Source organism: Vitis riparia, chromosome 5 (genome assembly GCF_004353265.1).
Source record: "Vitis riparia cultivar Riparia Gloire de Montpellier isolate 1030 chromosome 5, EGFV_Vit.rip_1.0, whole genome shotgun sequence".
In the NCBI taxonomy this organism is placed as follows: Eukaryota; Viridiplantae; Streptophyta; class Magnoliopsida; order Vitales; family Vitaceae; genus Vitis; species Vitis riparia.
This window is the reverse complement of record NC_048435.1, coordinates 7,084,521-7,100,807: the sequence shown is the minus strand read 5'-3', so window position 1 is coordinate 7,100,807 and position 16,287 is coordinate 7,084,521. Positions and strand designations below refer to the sequence as shown.

At 33.5% G+C, this 16,287-nt stretch overlaps 1 protein-coding gene across 1 annotated transcript; it reads right to left on the bottom strand.

The window, feature by feature from the left end:
* Positions 1 to 7,179: 7,179 nt before the first annotated feature.
* On the bottom strand, positions 7,180 to 9,321 carry LOC117914823 (1-aminocyclopropane-1-carboxylate oxidase homolog 1-like). Its single transcript, XM_034830309.1, has 3 exons — positions 8,703 to 9,321; positions 8,004 to 8,325; positions 7,180 to 7,632 (listed from the first exon to the last, which is right to left on the bottom strand). Exons 1-3 carry the CDS (start codon positions 9,245 to 9,247, stop codon positions 7,378 to 7,380), a joined length of 1,122 nt encoding a protein of 373 aa, XP_034686200.1. The 5' UTR covers positions 9,248 to 9,321; the 3' UTR covers positions 7,180 to 7,377.
* Between the last annotated feature and the right edge of the window lie 6,966 nt (positions 9,322 to 16,287).

Genomic DNA, 16,287 nt, shown 5'->3' with positions numbered 1-16,287 from the left:
GTTATATAATAAGAGCAGAACAACCTTTTAATTTCATGGAAACTCATGATTTTACGGGAACAATGCAACGAGCTGTTAATCCTCAGTTTCAAGGTTGCTTTGAAAATACAGTTAAAAGAATTCTTATAAAAAATTTTGAAACACAAAAAGAAAATTTAAAATTTTGTTTTGCAAATTTTGAAGGAAGAATTTGTTTAACATCTGATATTTGGACATTTTTAACTCATAGTGGTTTTTTATGTATAACTGCTCATTATATTAATAATGAATGGAAATTAAATAAAAGAATTATTTCATTTAAAATAATAAATGCTCCACATAATGGTAAAAATATAGCATCTTTAATAAATGATGAAATTATAGATTTTGGTATTCGTGATAAAATATTTACAATAACATTAGATAATGCTTCTAATAATGATGCAGCAGTGTCTAGATTAAAACGATATTGGCAAATAAAAGAAGATCAATGTAAAATATTTCATGTGTGTTGTTGTGCACATATTTTAAATTTAATTGTAAAAGATGGATTAAAACACGTTGATGATACATTATAAAAAATTAGAGGCATTGCTGCGGGTCTTAATAGTTCTCAAGCAAAATATGAATTATTTTTTTATTGTTGCAAAATGTTAAATATGAAAAAAAGAAATATAAATTTGGATATGCCCACTAGATGAAATTCCACTTATAAAATTTTACAAACTATTACAAAATATAGAAAAGTAGTAGAATTATATGAAATACAATTAATTAACAATGATTGTGAAGCAGATATTGATGTGTTAAATGATTATGATTGACATATTATAGATCTTTTAAGAGATCTTTTTGAAGTATTTGATACTTCAACAAAAAAAATTTTGTGGTGTATATTATCCATCTTCAAACCGAGTTGTCATGCAAATAACTAATATTTTTATTGTACTTCAAAAATATTTAAATTTGGATATATTTAATGATGCAATATTTGCAATGATAGAAAAATTTAGAAAATATTGGGAAGAAATACCTTTAATTTTTTATCTTGATTTAATTGTGGACCCTAGATTGAAATTTGAAGCTTTGGATGAATGGTTAACAATTATTTATTTTAATGACCAAATAAAAATTGAAGAAATTAAAAATGAAATAAATTCATTATTATATAATTTATATAACTATTATAAAGAAAAATATGGTGATGATATTAGTTCTATTAAATTACCACCTACATCTACAAGTTCTTCATCTTTTTATAAAGGAGCTCTAGAAATGTTAAAAAGTCGAAAGAAGACAACAAATAGTTCTCCAAACAACACAACTGATTTAGATAGATATCTTAATATTGATTTAATTTTATTTGAAGATGATGAAGATTTTGATATTTTAATATGGTGGAAATCACAACAACACAAATATCTTGTGCTTTCTATCATTGCTCGTGATGTACTAACAATTCCTGTGAGTACAGTTGCATCAGAAGCTGCTTTTAGTGCAGGTGGAAGAGTAGTTAGTGATAAACGATGCAGCTTAGCGCCGGATTCTATTGAAACAAATATATGTGTGAAAGATTGGGCAATAGTAGATAAAAGGATATTTGATTCTATTCAAGAAGAAAATATGCTTGTCGATATGGAAAAACTAAAATCATCAAGATCTTCATGGATTTACGATAGTTCGCCATCACCGCCAAGAGATAATGATTAAAATATTTTACTAAATGTATGTCATATTTTTATTTTTATTTTTGTGGTTGAAAAGTACAAATGATTGACAAATAAGTAGGTGCCAACCTAGTTGGGATGTATTTATTTTGTAGTGATGTAAACTTTTCCCACATTTTCAAATGTAACGTATACATTCAATGAATAAAATAGTTAGCAATGAATATTTTTATTAATGTAGCATTTTCTATTTCTTGAATATTATATATATATATATATTTTTTTTTTTAAGTGGCGGGCCTACGGGCGGGCCTATGGGCCTACGGGAGGGCTAGCCCGCCGAGCCGGGCTGGGCCTAAATTGGAGCCCATGGCCCGACCCATCCAGAAATGGGCTCGGGCTGGGCTTTAGCCCACTGGGCCGGACCGCGGGCTTTTTGAAGACCCTTAATTTTATGGCTATGTTTGAATATTATTTTATTTTAAAATTTTATATTTATTAAATGATTATATTAAAAAGGTAAAATCATTCTTTTTAAGAAAGTAGATAATATTAAACTTTATTCATTACTTTAAAATATTTATTTTTATTAATATTTAATGTTGTTCAAAATTAAAATTAAGTCTTATAATAATTTAATAAATTTATTATTTATTTTATATATTTGCTCCTATTGATTTTTGTTCTATTATTAAATTTAAGTATGAACTCAAATATATAATGATTAATTAAAAAATTTTAAATTAAAGGAATATGACATGTCTTTGTATGTATTCTAATATTAATATTTTGAATAAAAAATTTAGATATTAAATAAAAAAATTAATTATTTTTATTAATTTAATTAATCATAAGAAATATAATTATACTTCATTTAGTTTATTCTTTAATATTTAATAAACAATGTATTTTCTTATTTGTTAAATTTTATACGGGCACTTGAAGAGGAAGACCCCTATTACCCTAGGAGGGTCTCGAGATGGTGACACTTCGCCATCAGTCCTTGAAGTACATTAAGTTGGATTCTCTTATGCGAATGGGTATTCCCACAATGGTGAAACAAAATATTAGCATATTCTACAGGTTTTTCTTTTTATGTGCTATACATGTATGCAAAAACAAATTCTCGTTTGAGCAACTTGAATATGAATTGTATTCCATGAAACATTCTATTTCTTTGGAACCTAGTATCCATGCATCCCAAGTAATCTTCTTGAATATCCTCCCATCCAGCCACATTGCGTAGCCTTGGCCATTTTGTGTCACTGACCATTGAGACAACATCTTCATCTTTCTTTATTGCCCCTAGATAAGCCATAAATGATTCTGAGGGTCGTAGATTAGTTGCAACATAGTTGAAGAAGATCACTAAATAAAAAGTTTAAAAAGTCCTTTTTAATAATGAGCTATCCACATGGACAATGAGGCACTTATCCTAACTTCTAGCTAAGCAAACCCTAAGTGATGTAAGGTCACCCCTCTACCTTACAATTCTTCAATATTGCGAGCCTCAATAAGAAAAAGGCCAACAAGGTCCATTTTCTATGTGCTGATGTTATAGAAAAGAAGTTTATTTTGGAGTTTGTAAAAGTATACTTTATTGATGATTGAATGCTTAGGAAGTAAATGAATTTTTTATTTATGTTGTTTTTCTTGAACAAATTATATCTCCTACTTATTAGATGTTATAGAGTGAAAATGTAAAATTGATTTCCTTTTTCTTTAAATTAGGTATTGAGGTAGCTCTCTGTTGATGCGATTACTGATTGGTTTACAATAGCTATATATAATAATCATGGTTTTACATGGTTGTGGTTTAAAAACTTTCATTTTTTATATGCAGAGTTTATTAGTATAGACTCTAGAAGCACAAACAATTTGGTTCCTTATAGTGGAACCTCTAAGATTTTTAAGCAATCAAAAGAAGTAAATGCCTTTCTTGATGCATTTCTACACACTTATTATGTTCTATGATTGATACATGATGGTGCATCTTTGGCTACTCTTTTTATTTTCCAAGATAGAATGCACTCATTGTGGGCATTGTCAAAATGATAATTGAAAGAAAACCCATGTCTTTCTACACTTGTTTAACATTTTCAAGTATTGTTCTTGGTATCCAAAAGGAAAATTGCATATCTTTAATCTAGGATTTGGTGTTAATTCTATTGATTTTTCTCTGTTATTTCATAAACCTTGTTGATTATGCAGATTGGACTAGGAACTTACAACAATGTGTACAAAGCCCACAAATTTCCTATTAGTAAACTAAATATTATCGTGCTAACAAAGTATTTGATATACAATCGTTGTGGAAGAATTGCAATGGTAGAATGAATTCTTTTGGTGTACACTACTTTTCACGTTAGCTTCTATTGTTTTATGGAATCAAAGTATTACATATATTTTTAACTAAAAAAATTTCAAAATTCTAATTGTTTGCCATGTATAGGAAGCTTATATGAAACAGGAATCGTGAACCTCCATTGCTCTAAAATTAAGTAAAAAATGAAAGGTGCTAATAAATTTTTGTGATTCGAATTAGAATTCAAATAATATGTTATGTGAATGTTTGTTTTTACTAACTGGGGTTACTCCTCAACAGACATTCCTTGTGGCTTAATTTGCTACTATGCTAGGTAGTTTATGGAGTTGCGTGAATAGAATTAGAATCCTTTTTTATTCTTATTTTTTAAATTTTCTCTATTGTGGCATGCACAATTTGACTTGACTCTCTTCATAGTAATTGGAAAGTTGTTTTCACTTAGAAGCATATGTTCAAATCTCACAATGAAGGTAAGTTCTTTTCTTTTATGCATAATTAATTATTTAATTTACTTTTTTAACATCACATGTCAGTTTCTTTTTCTGTCACTATTTCTATGATTAAATCTTCTAACTTTTAACTTTGCTAGTAATTAGAAGTATTCTCATTATTTTTTATTCCATATTGGTATGAACGGTTTCTTAAATAATTATAATTGATTCAATAAATTAATTTACTTTGATTGTAGGGTTCTATAGGTTTTATCTTTTACCTATAGTTTAAATTACTAGAGTTATCACATCAATCCAAAAAATCGTTATGGCATGGTATTTAGAATTCTAAAGAAAAAACAAAAACTTGATTTAAAAAAGAAAAAATTTAAATTTAAATTCTACACCATTCTAGCATTTTTTTTAAAACATATTACAAAAAATATATATTTTTGCTCAATCTAAAAAATCTAAACACCACTTAATGTCATAATTTATCAACTTAGCTTTCATTGAATCTCTTTATACTTACATATGTTATTTCAGTTAATCACCCAACAATCTTGAATCTTTAATAGAAAGTGATAGATAATTCATTAGAAAAGTTCTAAGTCATGATGAATAGAACAAGATGTTAACTTAAATTAAGCAATCTAATACACCAACAGTATCCTCGTTTGCAATTTTGTGAAAAAACATAGATTACATAAACCCTTCAATACTTTCAAATGGAGTTACAAATATCTTAGTAACACTCATCTAAAGCAAACTTACTTAAAAGAGTATGCAATGACAATAATGCATTCAATGAACAAACATGATCTACACACACAAACCAAACAAATAACCAAGTAAAGTAGTGAGTGGGGAAAATAATATAACAACAAACACAAAAGATCATGATAATATAAATCAAGATAAATAAGGAAAATTAACATGCCTATCATATATATCAACATATCTCTCCTTTTTTGTCACAAAACTACAAAAGAATAAAATAAAATAGAGCAAGAAACACAAGAGAGACAAGATAAAGCATATCACAGCGTGGATTGCTCACAGGCTAGCTTGAGTTCTACACCTCCACTACTTGCAAATCTCAATTACTACAACTTGTTGTGTTTTGGGGTCTTCATCCTTTTCAAATCATCCTTAAATTGCATCAGTTGATAGTAGATAAGGACAATGGTTGAAAACATGGCATGGGTACATTAAACTGTGGTATTAGAAATTCCAATGTCACAAGTTTAGTATGAGTTTGGTATTAAATAATAGGTTAAGAAGATGAAATTTCATTTTAATTTTGATAGCAAATTTCTTTTATTTGGGTACTGGTTTTGATATCAAATGGAACGTTTATTTTCCAAAGAGATGTCAAAATTGATATTAGAATTTTATATCAGTTCTTCACTTGTTGAACCTTAGCTATCAAACCAATATTGGTTTTCTCTTTGCTTCTTGGTACATTATCATTTCTGCAATCATATTTAATATCAAATTTGATATCAATTAATTGTATGTCAACATTGAATTTGATATTAGGTCCAATGTTGGAATTTCCATTAGGCTATTACCAAAATGTTATCAACTAATTTCTATGCTCATGTCAAATTTGTCATGGGACTTTATATTAGTTTTGGTTTGATGGAAATTTGATATCAATCCCACGTTAAAAAGAGATTGAAATTTTTTTCATTTATTTTAATTTCTCATTTCCTAAATCTCTTGAGCCTTTGAATAGGAAATTGAAAGCCTTAATATCCATAAATTTAAATAAATATTTTAAAAAATTTAAAATAGAACTTAGATTTTATTTTATTTTTTTAACGCTTCAATATATTCATGGAATCTACCTTAAGAGAATAAGCAAGGTTCAAAAGACCTGTTGCAATAGATATGCAATTAGTTATTATCATTATAATAATATAATAATTATCAATATCATGTAAATAAATAGTCATAAATTTAAAATATAACTTATATTTCTATTTATATTTTTTAACACTTCAACATCCACATAAAATCATTAGAAGACATAAAAGAGATGGAAATTTCTAAAGACACTTAAACCCACAATTTTTAGTCACCCAATAAAGCATCAGCCAGCTTTCAAGAGAAATAAATAACCAAGAAAGTTGTAAAGGCTCCATAGGATAGACATGCACTATACTGTGAGAGGCTTACTATAAATTATCCATCCATATAATTGACAACCTCTAATTTTGCCCTTTATAACATAATTGATACATCCTTATGCATCTACTCATCTCTCCATACCTTAGATTTGATGAGGAATATTTTTACCATCTATCTGCTTTGGTTTCAATTTACATAAACCCCTAAGGCTAAATTTTTAATTTATGTTGTACAAAAATTGAAATTGCTACCCCTATTTTTCTCCAATTAGTATGATGTGGGTCCACTTTCACCCAATGTCCAATATTTATTTGGCCATGGTGTTAGTGTTGTCCCAATGTTCCCATAATTATGTTTATCTTAATTTTATTTTATGTTTTAGTTTAATTATTGATTTTTATTTTTGGCTTTCATTTTTATTTGGCTGTAACACGAGTAAATGTGACCCAAAAACACAATAAAAATATATACATATGATTTTTAATTTTAATTCCAATTTTGAAATTTTATTTCTGAAACTAATAATAAAAATAATATTTTTATTGATAATTATATTATTATTATTATTTCTGTTTTTTTTTTTTTTATATCAAAATCACTTAATTTTAATTACTTTATATGTTTTATTTTCCCCCAAAGCTTAAAAGACTGAAGTACCAGAATCCATACAATAAACTCTGTATGAGAACATAATTGTCATGCTTTGAAAGTAAGAAAACATCTGAGACACAAACTCAGTTCCAGATTATCCACATCCCAAGAAATACTAGAAATTGCTAACACATCTGACACCATAATCCTCTCTCATTCAGGTAGCATCGAGTCACCATGGCAACCTTCACAGCTTAAAACGTGGAAGTGAAGAGTTCCCATCCAGTCCTTTTGAGAAGTAGTATGTGAGAAACTCGTCTACGGTTGTTTCCCTGTAGATTGGGGGGTTTTCTTCTGAAAGCAACTCCTTAATGGGTCCGTAGAGTCTCGAGTTATTCTCTGCATGAGATTTTCTGAAAAAACTTGCCACTGAAATTCTGGGGCCTACATTTTTGGCTAGGACTCTGTGGAAGATGCTTTTAAACCTATCATTGGAGACCAACTGCACAAAAGACAAACATGAACACAACAGAAGCAATCTCCTACGTCTAAACTTCAATTCACAATTGTTAATGGGCCTTTCAATGAAGACATGAATACATGTTTGGACCTGTATTTTTTGCTAGCACTCTGTTGTTGAGGGTTTTAAATTTATCATTACAGATGAGCCACACTAAAGAAAGACATGAAGACTTGCAAAACAATCTCTTGCAACTAAATTATAACTCATAATTTTGAAAAAAACAAAAATAAAAATACTGACAAGTCACTCAAAACAAGAATCTTGAGGTTCTTGTGTCAATTTGGTTTTGATGAAAAATGTTTTGGAATGATAAAAGTATAGAAATTATGCTTAATTTGGTATAGACTTGCCTGTAGAAGATCTCCCATGTTTATTACCAGAGCTCCAGGTATGGGGGGAACATCAACCCATTGATCTTCATGAAGAACTTGGAGACCACCCATTTGGTCTTGTAAGAGTATGGTGAAGAAGTCAGAATCAGTATGGCTGCTAGTTCCCAGGGTCAGTTCTGGTTCGGGACATGCTGGGTAGTAATGCCCCAAAAGGAAAAGGCCCTCAGCACATTCCATGTCTTTCAAATGGTTTGGATTAAGTCCAAGAGCTTCGGATAATAATTCAAAGAGAGTAAGCCCCAATTTCATTACTTGTTCCGAATATTCCATCACTATATCTCTGCAAGTTGATCAGCCACATATAATGACAGAAAGCTAGGATTGGACAGGTTGCTGCCTTGAGAGCAATTTTATGCCTTGGGCAACCATTATACCAAATAGCAATCAAAACAAAAGGATCCCCAGTATGGTATAGCAGAACCATAAAATAAAAAAATGGGGTATAACTTTTGATAAGAAAAGAAAAGGAAAGAAATCATTTACCACAGAAATCAGATTGACGTTTAAAACCACATTCGACCTCAGACATATTTCCCCTGAACCCTAAGTTTTATTTTTATGGTAGTTCTTTGAGCCTTATGATTAGTTTCATGACTTCAGTTTACTGGCCTAATAACATCAAAAGTTTGGAATCCATAGAAGCAGGTGTTCACATACCTGCATACCGCCGGCAGTTGCTCAGGGAGAGGAGGATTAGGAGCCATCACACAAGACAAGGAATCCCTCCAATTAGCCATGCGTGCTTGATAAAGATCAAAATTGCTATTAAATCTAACTTTTTTTTGGGAATCACGGGAATAACACTCCTTTTTGGTCTCAGCATCTTGCTCATGAAATCTCCGGATTCCATCAATCATATCATTCAAAACACTCTCCGGAATCCCATGGTTGACAACCTGGAAGAAACCCCACTTCTCGCAAGCCTCTCCCACTTTCTTGATGATCTGAGTGCGTAGAGCTGCATCTTTATCCATGCCTTTGAAGTCTATGATTGGAACGCTTTCTGGGGAGGACTCCCTGGAACCCCAAGTCATGTCAGTCTTATGTTGTTCATTGATGAACATCCGTGGGATCTGAGTGAGCCCAGCATCCAGTAGTCCCTTTACACCAAGTTTCGAGTCATCAAAGGATTTTAATTCACTTTTTCGATCATAATCGGACACTTTTCCTGCCTGAATTTCGTCACTGCTGCTGCTCACCATTTTCCCCCTTACTGAAATGGCAACCGCACGTCTATTTATTCAACAACGGATGAGAAGAGATGAAAAGGGGCGTGGAGAAACAACCACAGCCTCTTTTTCCATGGCGGAAAAAATATGTAGCCCACTCATTTTTTTCAATTTTTTTTTTTTTTGGCTTTTCCACTACCTACTGGCCCACTGGACATAGTGTACAAATGTGAAATAAATTGTCTCATTTATTTTCATTATTTCTCTCATATTAATGTATCTTCCTTTCCATTGGTCACGTTTTCACTTTTTTTTTTTTTCCTTTTCTATCACCATAATCCATTGTTACCTATTCTAGTTTTTATTAATATTATTTTTTTTCTTTATATTCTTTTTAATATGCTCATACATTTTCTCATAAAACTTCTTTAATTTTAATTTTTTTAATCTCTAATTTCTCCATATTTATTGATTTTAATTATTTTTTTGACATATTAAACTTAAAATGATAATATATAATAAATAGTTAATATAAAAAATTAAATAAAAACAAAATATATAATGGACAAAAATGAAAATATTATCCCACAAATAATATTGTGGACCCCGCATTTCGGCTCATGCGTTTCCCACTCGATGGCGAGCTCGATTTTTATCTGAAAAAAAATGATTTTTATTGATTAAAAATGACTCGGAGTCGCCACTTTGTGGACCCCGCATTTCGGCTCATGCGTTTCCCACTCGATGGCGAGCTCGATTTTTATCTGAAAAAAATGATTTTTATTGATTAAAAATGACTTGGAGTCGCCACTTATTTTTGTTTTATTTTTAAAAGGGCAAACAAAATAAGAAAGAAAAAACCCTAAGTGTGACTCCTTGTTTCGGAAAAGGTGGTCTGTGAAAAACCGGATCGGGTTCGGGGGTCAGGTTACTTATCGGGAAGGTATGGTAGAGACCGTAGCACCCCTCTAAGTCCCTAAAGTCGGGTCTCTACTAATAAAATGAAGCAATCATGGTAATTGATGAGGAAATCAATGAATATCCTGAATGATCATACACATATGAGAATCGGAACGTGTATAGTGAAGTATCAGAATGAGAGTGTATGCGTACCTGGGCCACGAGCCACAATGCGCTTTCAAGAAATGAGATTAGTACACAATTAACAAATACAAATTATAGCTCATGTATATCGGAGTGCAAAACGAAGATCAAGCAAAATATATTAAGCGCAACAGTTGACAATCAATAGGGATCAAACATAGGGCCCCCCACCAAAGCCCAATCTATTATTCACAAACTAGTCTCACAAATTCCGTGTTTTAGAATTATGAAGAATTCACTATTGCTTATGCAAAATCAAGAAGATCAGAAGATTATTTAGGAAATGAAATGGAATTAGAACTATTCGGTGAAAACTGGATTCTTGGAGTTTATTGGAAAATTGGAGATTTTGGGAATTAAATTTAAAAGATTAGAGCTTTGGTAATTAAAATGAAATTTGCCAAAGAAAATGAGAAATGAACTTTAGGGAATTAAACTGCAGGGATATAGATTTTGAAAGTTGAATTCGTAATAATAATAATAATAAGATTTTGAAAGTTTGAATTAATGATAATAGTAATAATAATAATAATAACAATAAGATTTCGAGAGTTTGAATTAATAGCAATAATAATAATAAGGTTTTGAAAGTTTGAATTAATAATAGTAATGATAATAAGATTTGGAGAGTTTGAATTAATAATAATAATAATATTAATATTAATAAGATTTCGAGAGTTCTAATTAATGATAATGATGATAATAATAATAAGATTTCGAAAGGTTGAATTAATAATAGTAACAATAAGATTTTGAAAGTGTGAATTAATAATAATAATAGTAAGATTTTGAGAGTTTGAATTAATAATAATAATAATAATAATAATAGGATTTTGAAAGTTTGAATTAATAATAATAATGATAATGATATTTTAAAAAGTTGGATTAATAATAATAATAATAATAATAATAATATTTTAAAAGTTGAATTAAAGATAATAATTATAATAATAATAGTAGGATTTGGAAAATTGAAATAATAATAATAATAACAATGATAATAATAATAATAATAGTAATAACAATTATAATGATAATAGTTAACAATAATAATAATAATAATAATAATAATAATAATAATAATAAGATTTTGAAAGTTGAATTAAAGATAATAATTATAATAATAATAGTAGGATTTGGAAAATTGAACTAATAATAATAATAACAATGATAATAATAATAATAATAGTAATAACAATTATAATGATAATAATAATAATAATAATAATAATAATAATAGTAATAATAATAATAATAATAATAATAGTAATAATTAATAATGTTAATAGTAATAATAATAATTAATAATGATGATATCCGTTAACAATAATAATAATAATAATATTCACTAATAATAATAATAATATCCGTTAATAATAATAATAACAATAATAAGATTTTGAAAGTTGAATTAAAGATAATAATTATAATAATAATAGAAGGATTTGGAAAATTGAACTAATAATAATAATGACAAGGATAATAATAATAATAATAGTAATAACAATTATAATGATAATAATAATAATAATAATAATAATAATAATAATAATAATAATAACCCTAGCAACCTAGCCAAGTCCAAGCCCAACATAAGCCCAAGTCTAAGTCCAACATTAAAAGGGCTTTGGGCTCATCTCAAGCCCAACATCCATCAGCAATGCCACCTAAATCTTCAAGCGCATCAAGACCAAATTTTCCACCTGGGCAATGTCTTCAATCAAGGTGTCGGTGATGGTGGAGATGCGTGGCTTTCGAAGCCACGACACCAACCGGTGGACGTCTCCGCTGATGGCGCCGTCGACCACGCCGCGGGAGCAGTCGAAGAGGACGGCGAGCAGGCCGCCGTCGACAGTCCTAGAGAGAGACGTCCCAAACCGAAGCAGCAGCACCGAACTCCTAAGGCGGCTCCGGCGAGGTCTGTGGGGAATGGAAGGCTTGCTTGGCTGCTGTCCGCTCCCAGCCACTGAAGAGGACTTGCGCGCATGGAGGTGTGAGTGATGGTGGATACGCGGGCATAGAGAAAAAGAAGGTGGTGAGGGGTGGGATTGGCATGGAGATGGGTGTTTGCAAGAAGCGAAAAAAAACAGAGCAAGCATTTTTCCTTTGGGGTCTTGGATGCCCACAGCAAGTCACCAAAAATAATTAAAAGAGAACCTTACCTGAATATTCCACGGTGTCACCTTCCTCTCTCTCGTCTGAATCTCCTCTGGAACCTGCCAGCCTTCCTTCATTTTCTCCTTCTTTCTCTCTCGCAGAAGGTCCCCTGCCCTCTGGTATTTTCTTTCCCGCTCTTTTCTTGACAGCCAACCACCTACTCTCTGTCTCGCGTCCCATCTCGCCGCCACCCCCAGCTTGATTTCCGGGGTGTTCAAAAGAGTAAACGTAAAATAATAAAAAATAAAAATAAAATAAAAAAAAAACGTTCCGGGGGGTCTACAAATATGCCCCTCTTCGGTAGAGTTCACGAGTGTAAAGGATATGAACACTGAAGTGAAAAGCAAGTGTGAATAGTGAGTGTAATGAAGTGAGCTCTACCGAAGAATCAAGGAGACCCCATAAGGACGCCAATGAGACGCGAACGAACAACGAGGCTCTAATCCTAAAAGGAAATGAAGTCTCAAAATGTCTCTAAAGCCACACTAACCTAGGCTCCCTTTAAAACGTCTCTAAAAGTGACTTGAGAGACCATGACAAAGATGAGTAACGGTCAAACCACTCTAGAGTACAAGAAATAAAGTGCCCGAAAAGAGACTGTCCCGCGTAAACCACAAGAAAACAACAGGTGCAGGGTGCTCAATAACATGACAGAAATACGTATCGTGAACTCAAAGGACATCGTCATGAGCAGTGAAGAGGGAAATCTAGAAGAACGATGACGAATAGGTGGTAAGCACTGGGCAAAAAGTGAGGAAAACGAGGATAAATGCAAACCCATGAAGGTAAGACGCGCGATGCCAGTGAATATGAATGTCGGAGACCATGACTTTGAATGATACAGCTGAGGAGAAGTGACTCTGAACGTCAAAACACGAAAAGGTGATGACTCAAGGTGCATGAAGGGATATGTACAATGGCTTTGGACGCCAAACTAAAGAAAGATGGTGGCATCGAATGCCTGAATGAGTATGAAAAATGGCTCTGAACGCCAAAACTAAGAGAGAAAGTGACTCTAAAACGCATGAATGAGCATGAAGAATGGCTTTGAACGCCAAACTACGAAAGATAGTGAATCAAAATGCATGAATGAGTACGAAGAATGGCTCTGAACGCCAAAAGCTAAAGATAGTGGATCAAAATGCATGAATGGGTACGAAAAGCGGTTCTAAATGCCAAAACTAAGTGATGGCTATGAACGCCAAAACTGAGAAAAGCGACAATAGCTCTGAACGTCGAAACAGAGGAGTGATGATGGCTCCGAATGCCAAGACTGGAGATATCGATGGCTCTGAACGCTGACTGAGAAGTGATGACGGCTCTGAACGCCAAACTGAAAAGTGATGAAGGCTCTGAATGTCGATCTGAAAATCGATAAAGGCTCTGAACGCCAAACTGAAAATAGTGATGATGGCTCTGAACGCCGAAATAGAGGAGTGCTGAAGGCTCTGAACGCCAAACTGAAAATAGTGATGGCTCTGAACGCTAAAACTGAGAAAAGCGATAATGGCTCTGAATGCCAAAACTGAAAAGCGATGATGGCTTCGAACGCCAAACTGAAAAGCGATGAAGGCTCTGAACGCCAAACTGAAAATAGTGATGGCTCTGAACGCCAAAACTGAGAAAAGCGATAAAGGCTCTGAACGCCAAAACAGAGGAGTGATGATGGCTCCGAACGCCAAACTGAAAAGCGATGAAGGCTCTGAACGCCAAACTGAAAATAGTGATGATGACTCTGAACGCCGAATGGAAAATAGTGATGAAGGCTTTGAATGTCGATCTGAAAATCGATGAAGGCTCTGAACGCCAAATTGAAAATAGTGATGATGGCTCTGAATGTCGATCTGAAAATCGATGAAGGCTCTGAACGCCAAAATTGAGAAAAACGATAATGGCTCTAAATGCCAAAACTGAAAAGCGATGATGGCTTTGAACGCCAAACTGAAAAGCGATGAAGGCTCTGAACGCCAAACTGAAAATAGTGATGGCTCTGAACGCCAAAACTGAGAAAAGCGATAAAGGCTCTGAACGCCAAAACAGAGGAGTGATGATGGCTCCGAACGCCAAACTGAAAAGCGATGAAGGCTCTGAACACCAAATTGAAAATAGTGATGATGGCTCTGAGCGCCGAATGGAAAATAGTGATGAAGGCTCTGAATGTCGATCTGAAAATCGATAAAGGCTCTGAACGCCAAACTGAAAATAGTGATGATGGCTCTGAATGTCGATTTGAAAATCGATGAAGGCTCCGAACGCCAAACTGAAAATAGTGATAATGGCTCTGAATGCCAAAACTGAAAAGCGATGATGGCTTTGAACGCCAAACTGAAAAGCAATGAAGGCTCTGAATGCCAAACTGAAAATAGTGATGGCTCTGAACGCCAAAACTGAGAAAAGCGATAAAGGCTCTGAATGCCAAAACAGAGGAGTGATGATGGCTCCGAACGCCAAACTGAAAAGCGATGATGGCTCTGAACGCCAAAAAAAGTGATGGTGGCTCTGAACGTCGAACTACAAAGAAGTGATGGCTCGGAACACCAACTAAGATGTGATGATGGCTCTGAACGCCAATCTGGGAATGTGACTCTGAACGTCAAACTGAGGAGTGATAACGACGGCTTCGAACGCCAAAAAAAGTGATGGTGGCTCTGAACGCCGAACTACAAAGAATTGATGGCTCTGAACACCAACTAAGATGCGATGATGACTCTGAACGCCAATCTGGGAATGTGGTGATGATGATGGCTCTGAACGACAAAACTAAAAAGTGAGGATGGCTCTGAATGCCGAACTACAAGGAAATGATGAGAGAGAAATATGCCCCAGTGTGGCATGCCACTGCAAATCTCAATCCGCTGGAAGGGTCTGAAAGAGACTCTATGAGCCCTAAAAGACGCTCTGCTAGCTAGTCAGAATGATCAGGTCGACGGTGAACACAGTCTCAGGACCTGCCCCAAGAAATTACAAGGTCTGCTAGAGTGTCGTAATGAGCCGAACTCCTCTGACTCATAATGCTCTGCTTGAAGGACCCATCGTCGTCTCGAACGGATAATCCGATAGTCTCAGGGAGTAGTCTAGTAAGAGACACACCATGATCTCGACATAACCATCTACTGAATAGTCCTAACCAATGGGGCGATCCAAACCCGAACATCGTGCTCCACTAAAAGCTCATCTCGGCGAAAATCACAGGAATAGCAATCAGTAAGGCAAATACAGTATATCCCGACTTAGGGATGGAAACTATGAAGGATCTGTGAGAGAACGATCGCCTCCCTAGCTAAATGAAGGAAATATGCCCCAGTATGGCATCGTATATACCGATCTGTCCTGATAACTCAAGAGTAACTCCATGGGGACACACAAAGGATCTAACATGTACCCCGCTAAAATGGTGACGAGGGAATCCACGCGCCCGAGATAACTCTGTCCAGGAATCACGACTATATCAGAAAACGTGAATCTGGCTTAAAGGCTCCAGAGAGGCTCCAGAGAGTGTCAGGACACAATGAAATCGAATCATCAATCCGACACATCTCGTAACTGAGGGCGATCACGCAAAAGCGAGAATCTGCAAATCATGCATCAACGGATATGTAATCTCGGTCATCCGAATCCATAACAGCATCACGCTCATCAAGCTAAGATGCATTTCTCAGATAGAGGGGCATGATGGCATCTGAGTGCCGAGAAGTGCGTGCCTAACTGGATGACTCTCGAGAGGCTCCACTGAGGAATCCTCATAACAATAGCGAACAAATCATCGTCTCGGCATGTACTCCATAAGTGGGAACGATCATGTAACTCTTTGG

Bases quoted from the DNA above. Each gene is read 5' to 3' on its own strand.
- LOC117914823 (XM_034830309.1), bottom strand. From the start codon at position 9,247: ATGGTGAGCAGCAGCAGTGACGAAATTCAGGCAGGAAAAGTGTCCGAT. The intron at 8,326-8,702 runs GTATGTGAACAC...ATCAACTTGCAG, and splicing joins CAACTGCCGGCGGTATGCAG to AGATATAGTGATGGAATATT. The intron at 7,633-8,003 runs GCAAGTCTATAC...TCTTTTGTGCAG, and splicing joins ACATGGGAGATCTTCTACAG to TTGGTCTCCAATGATAGGTT.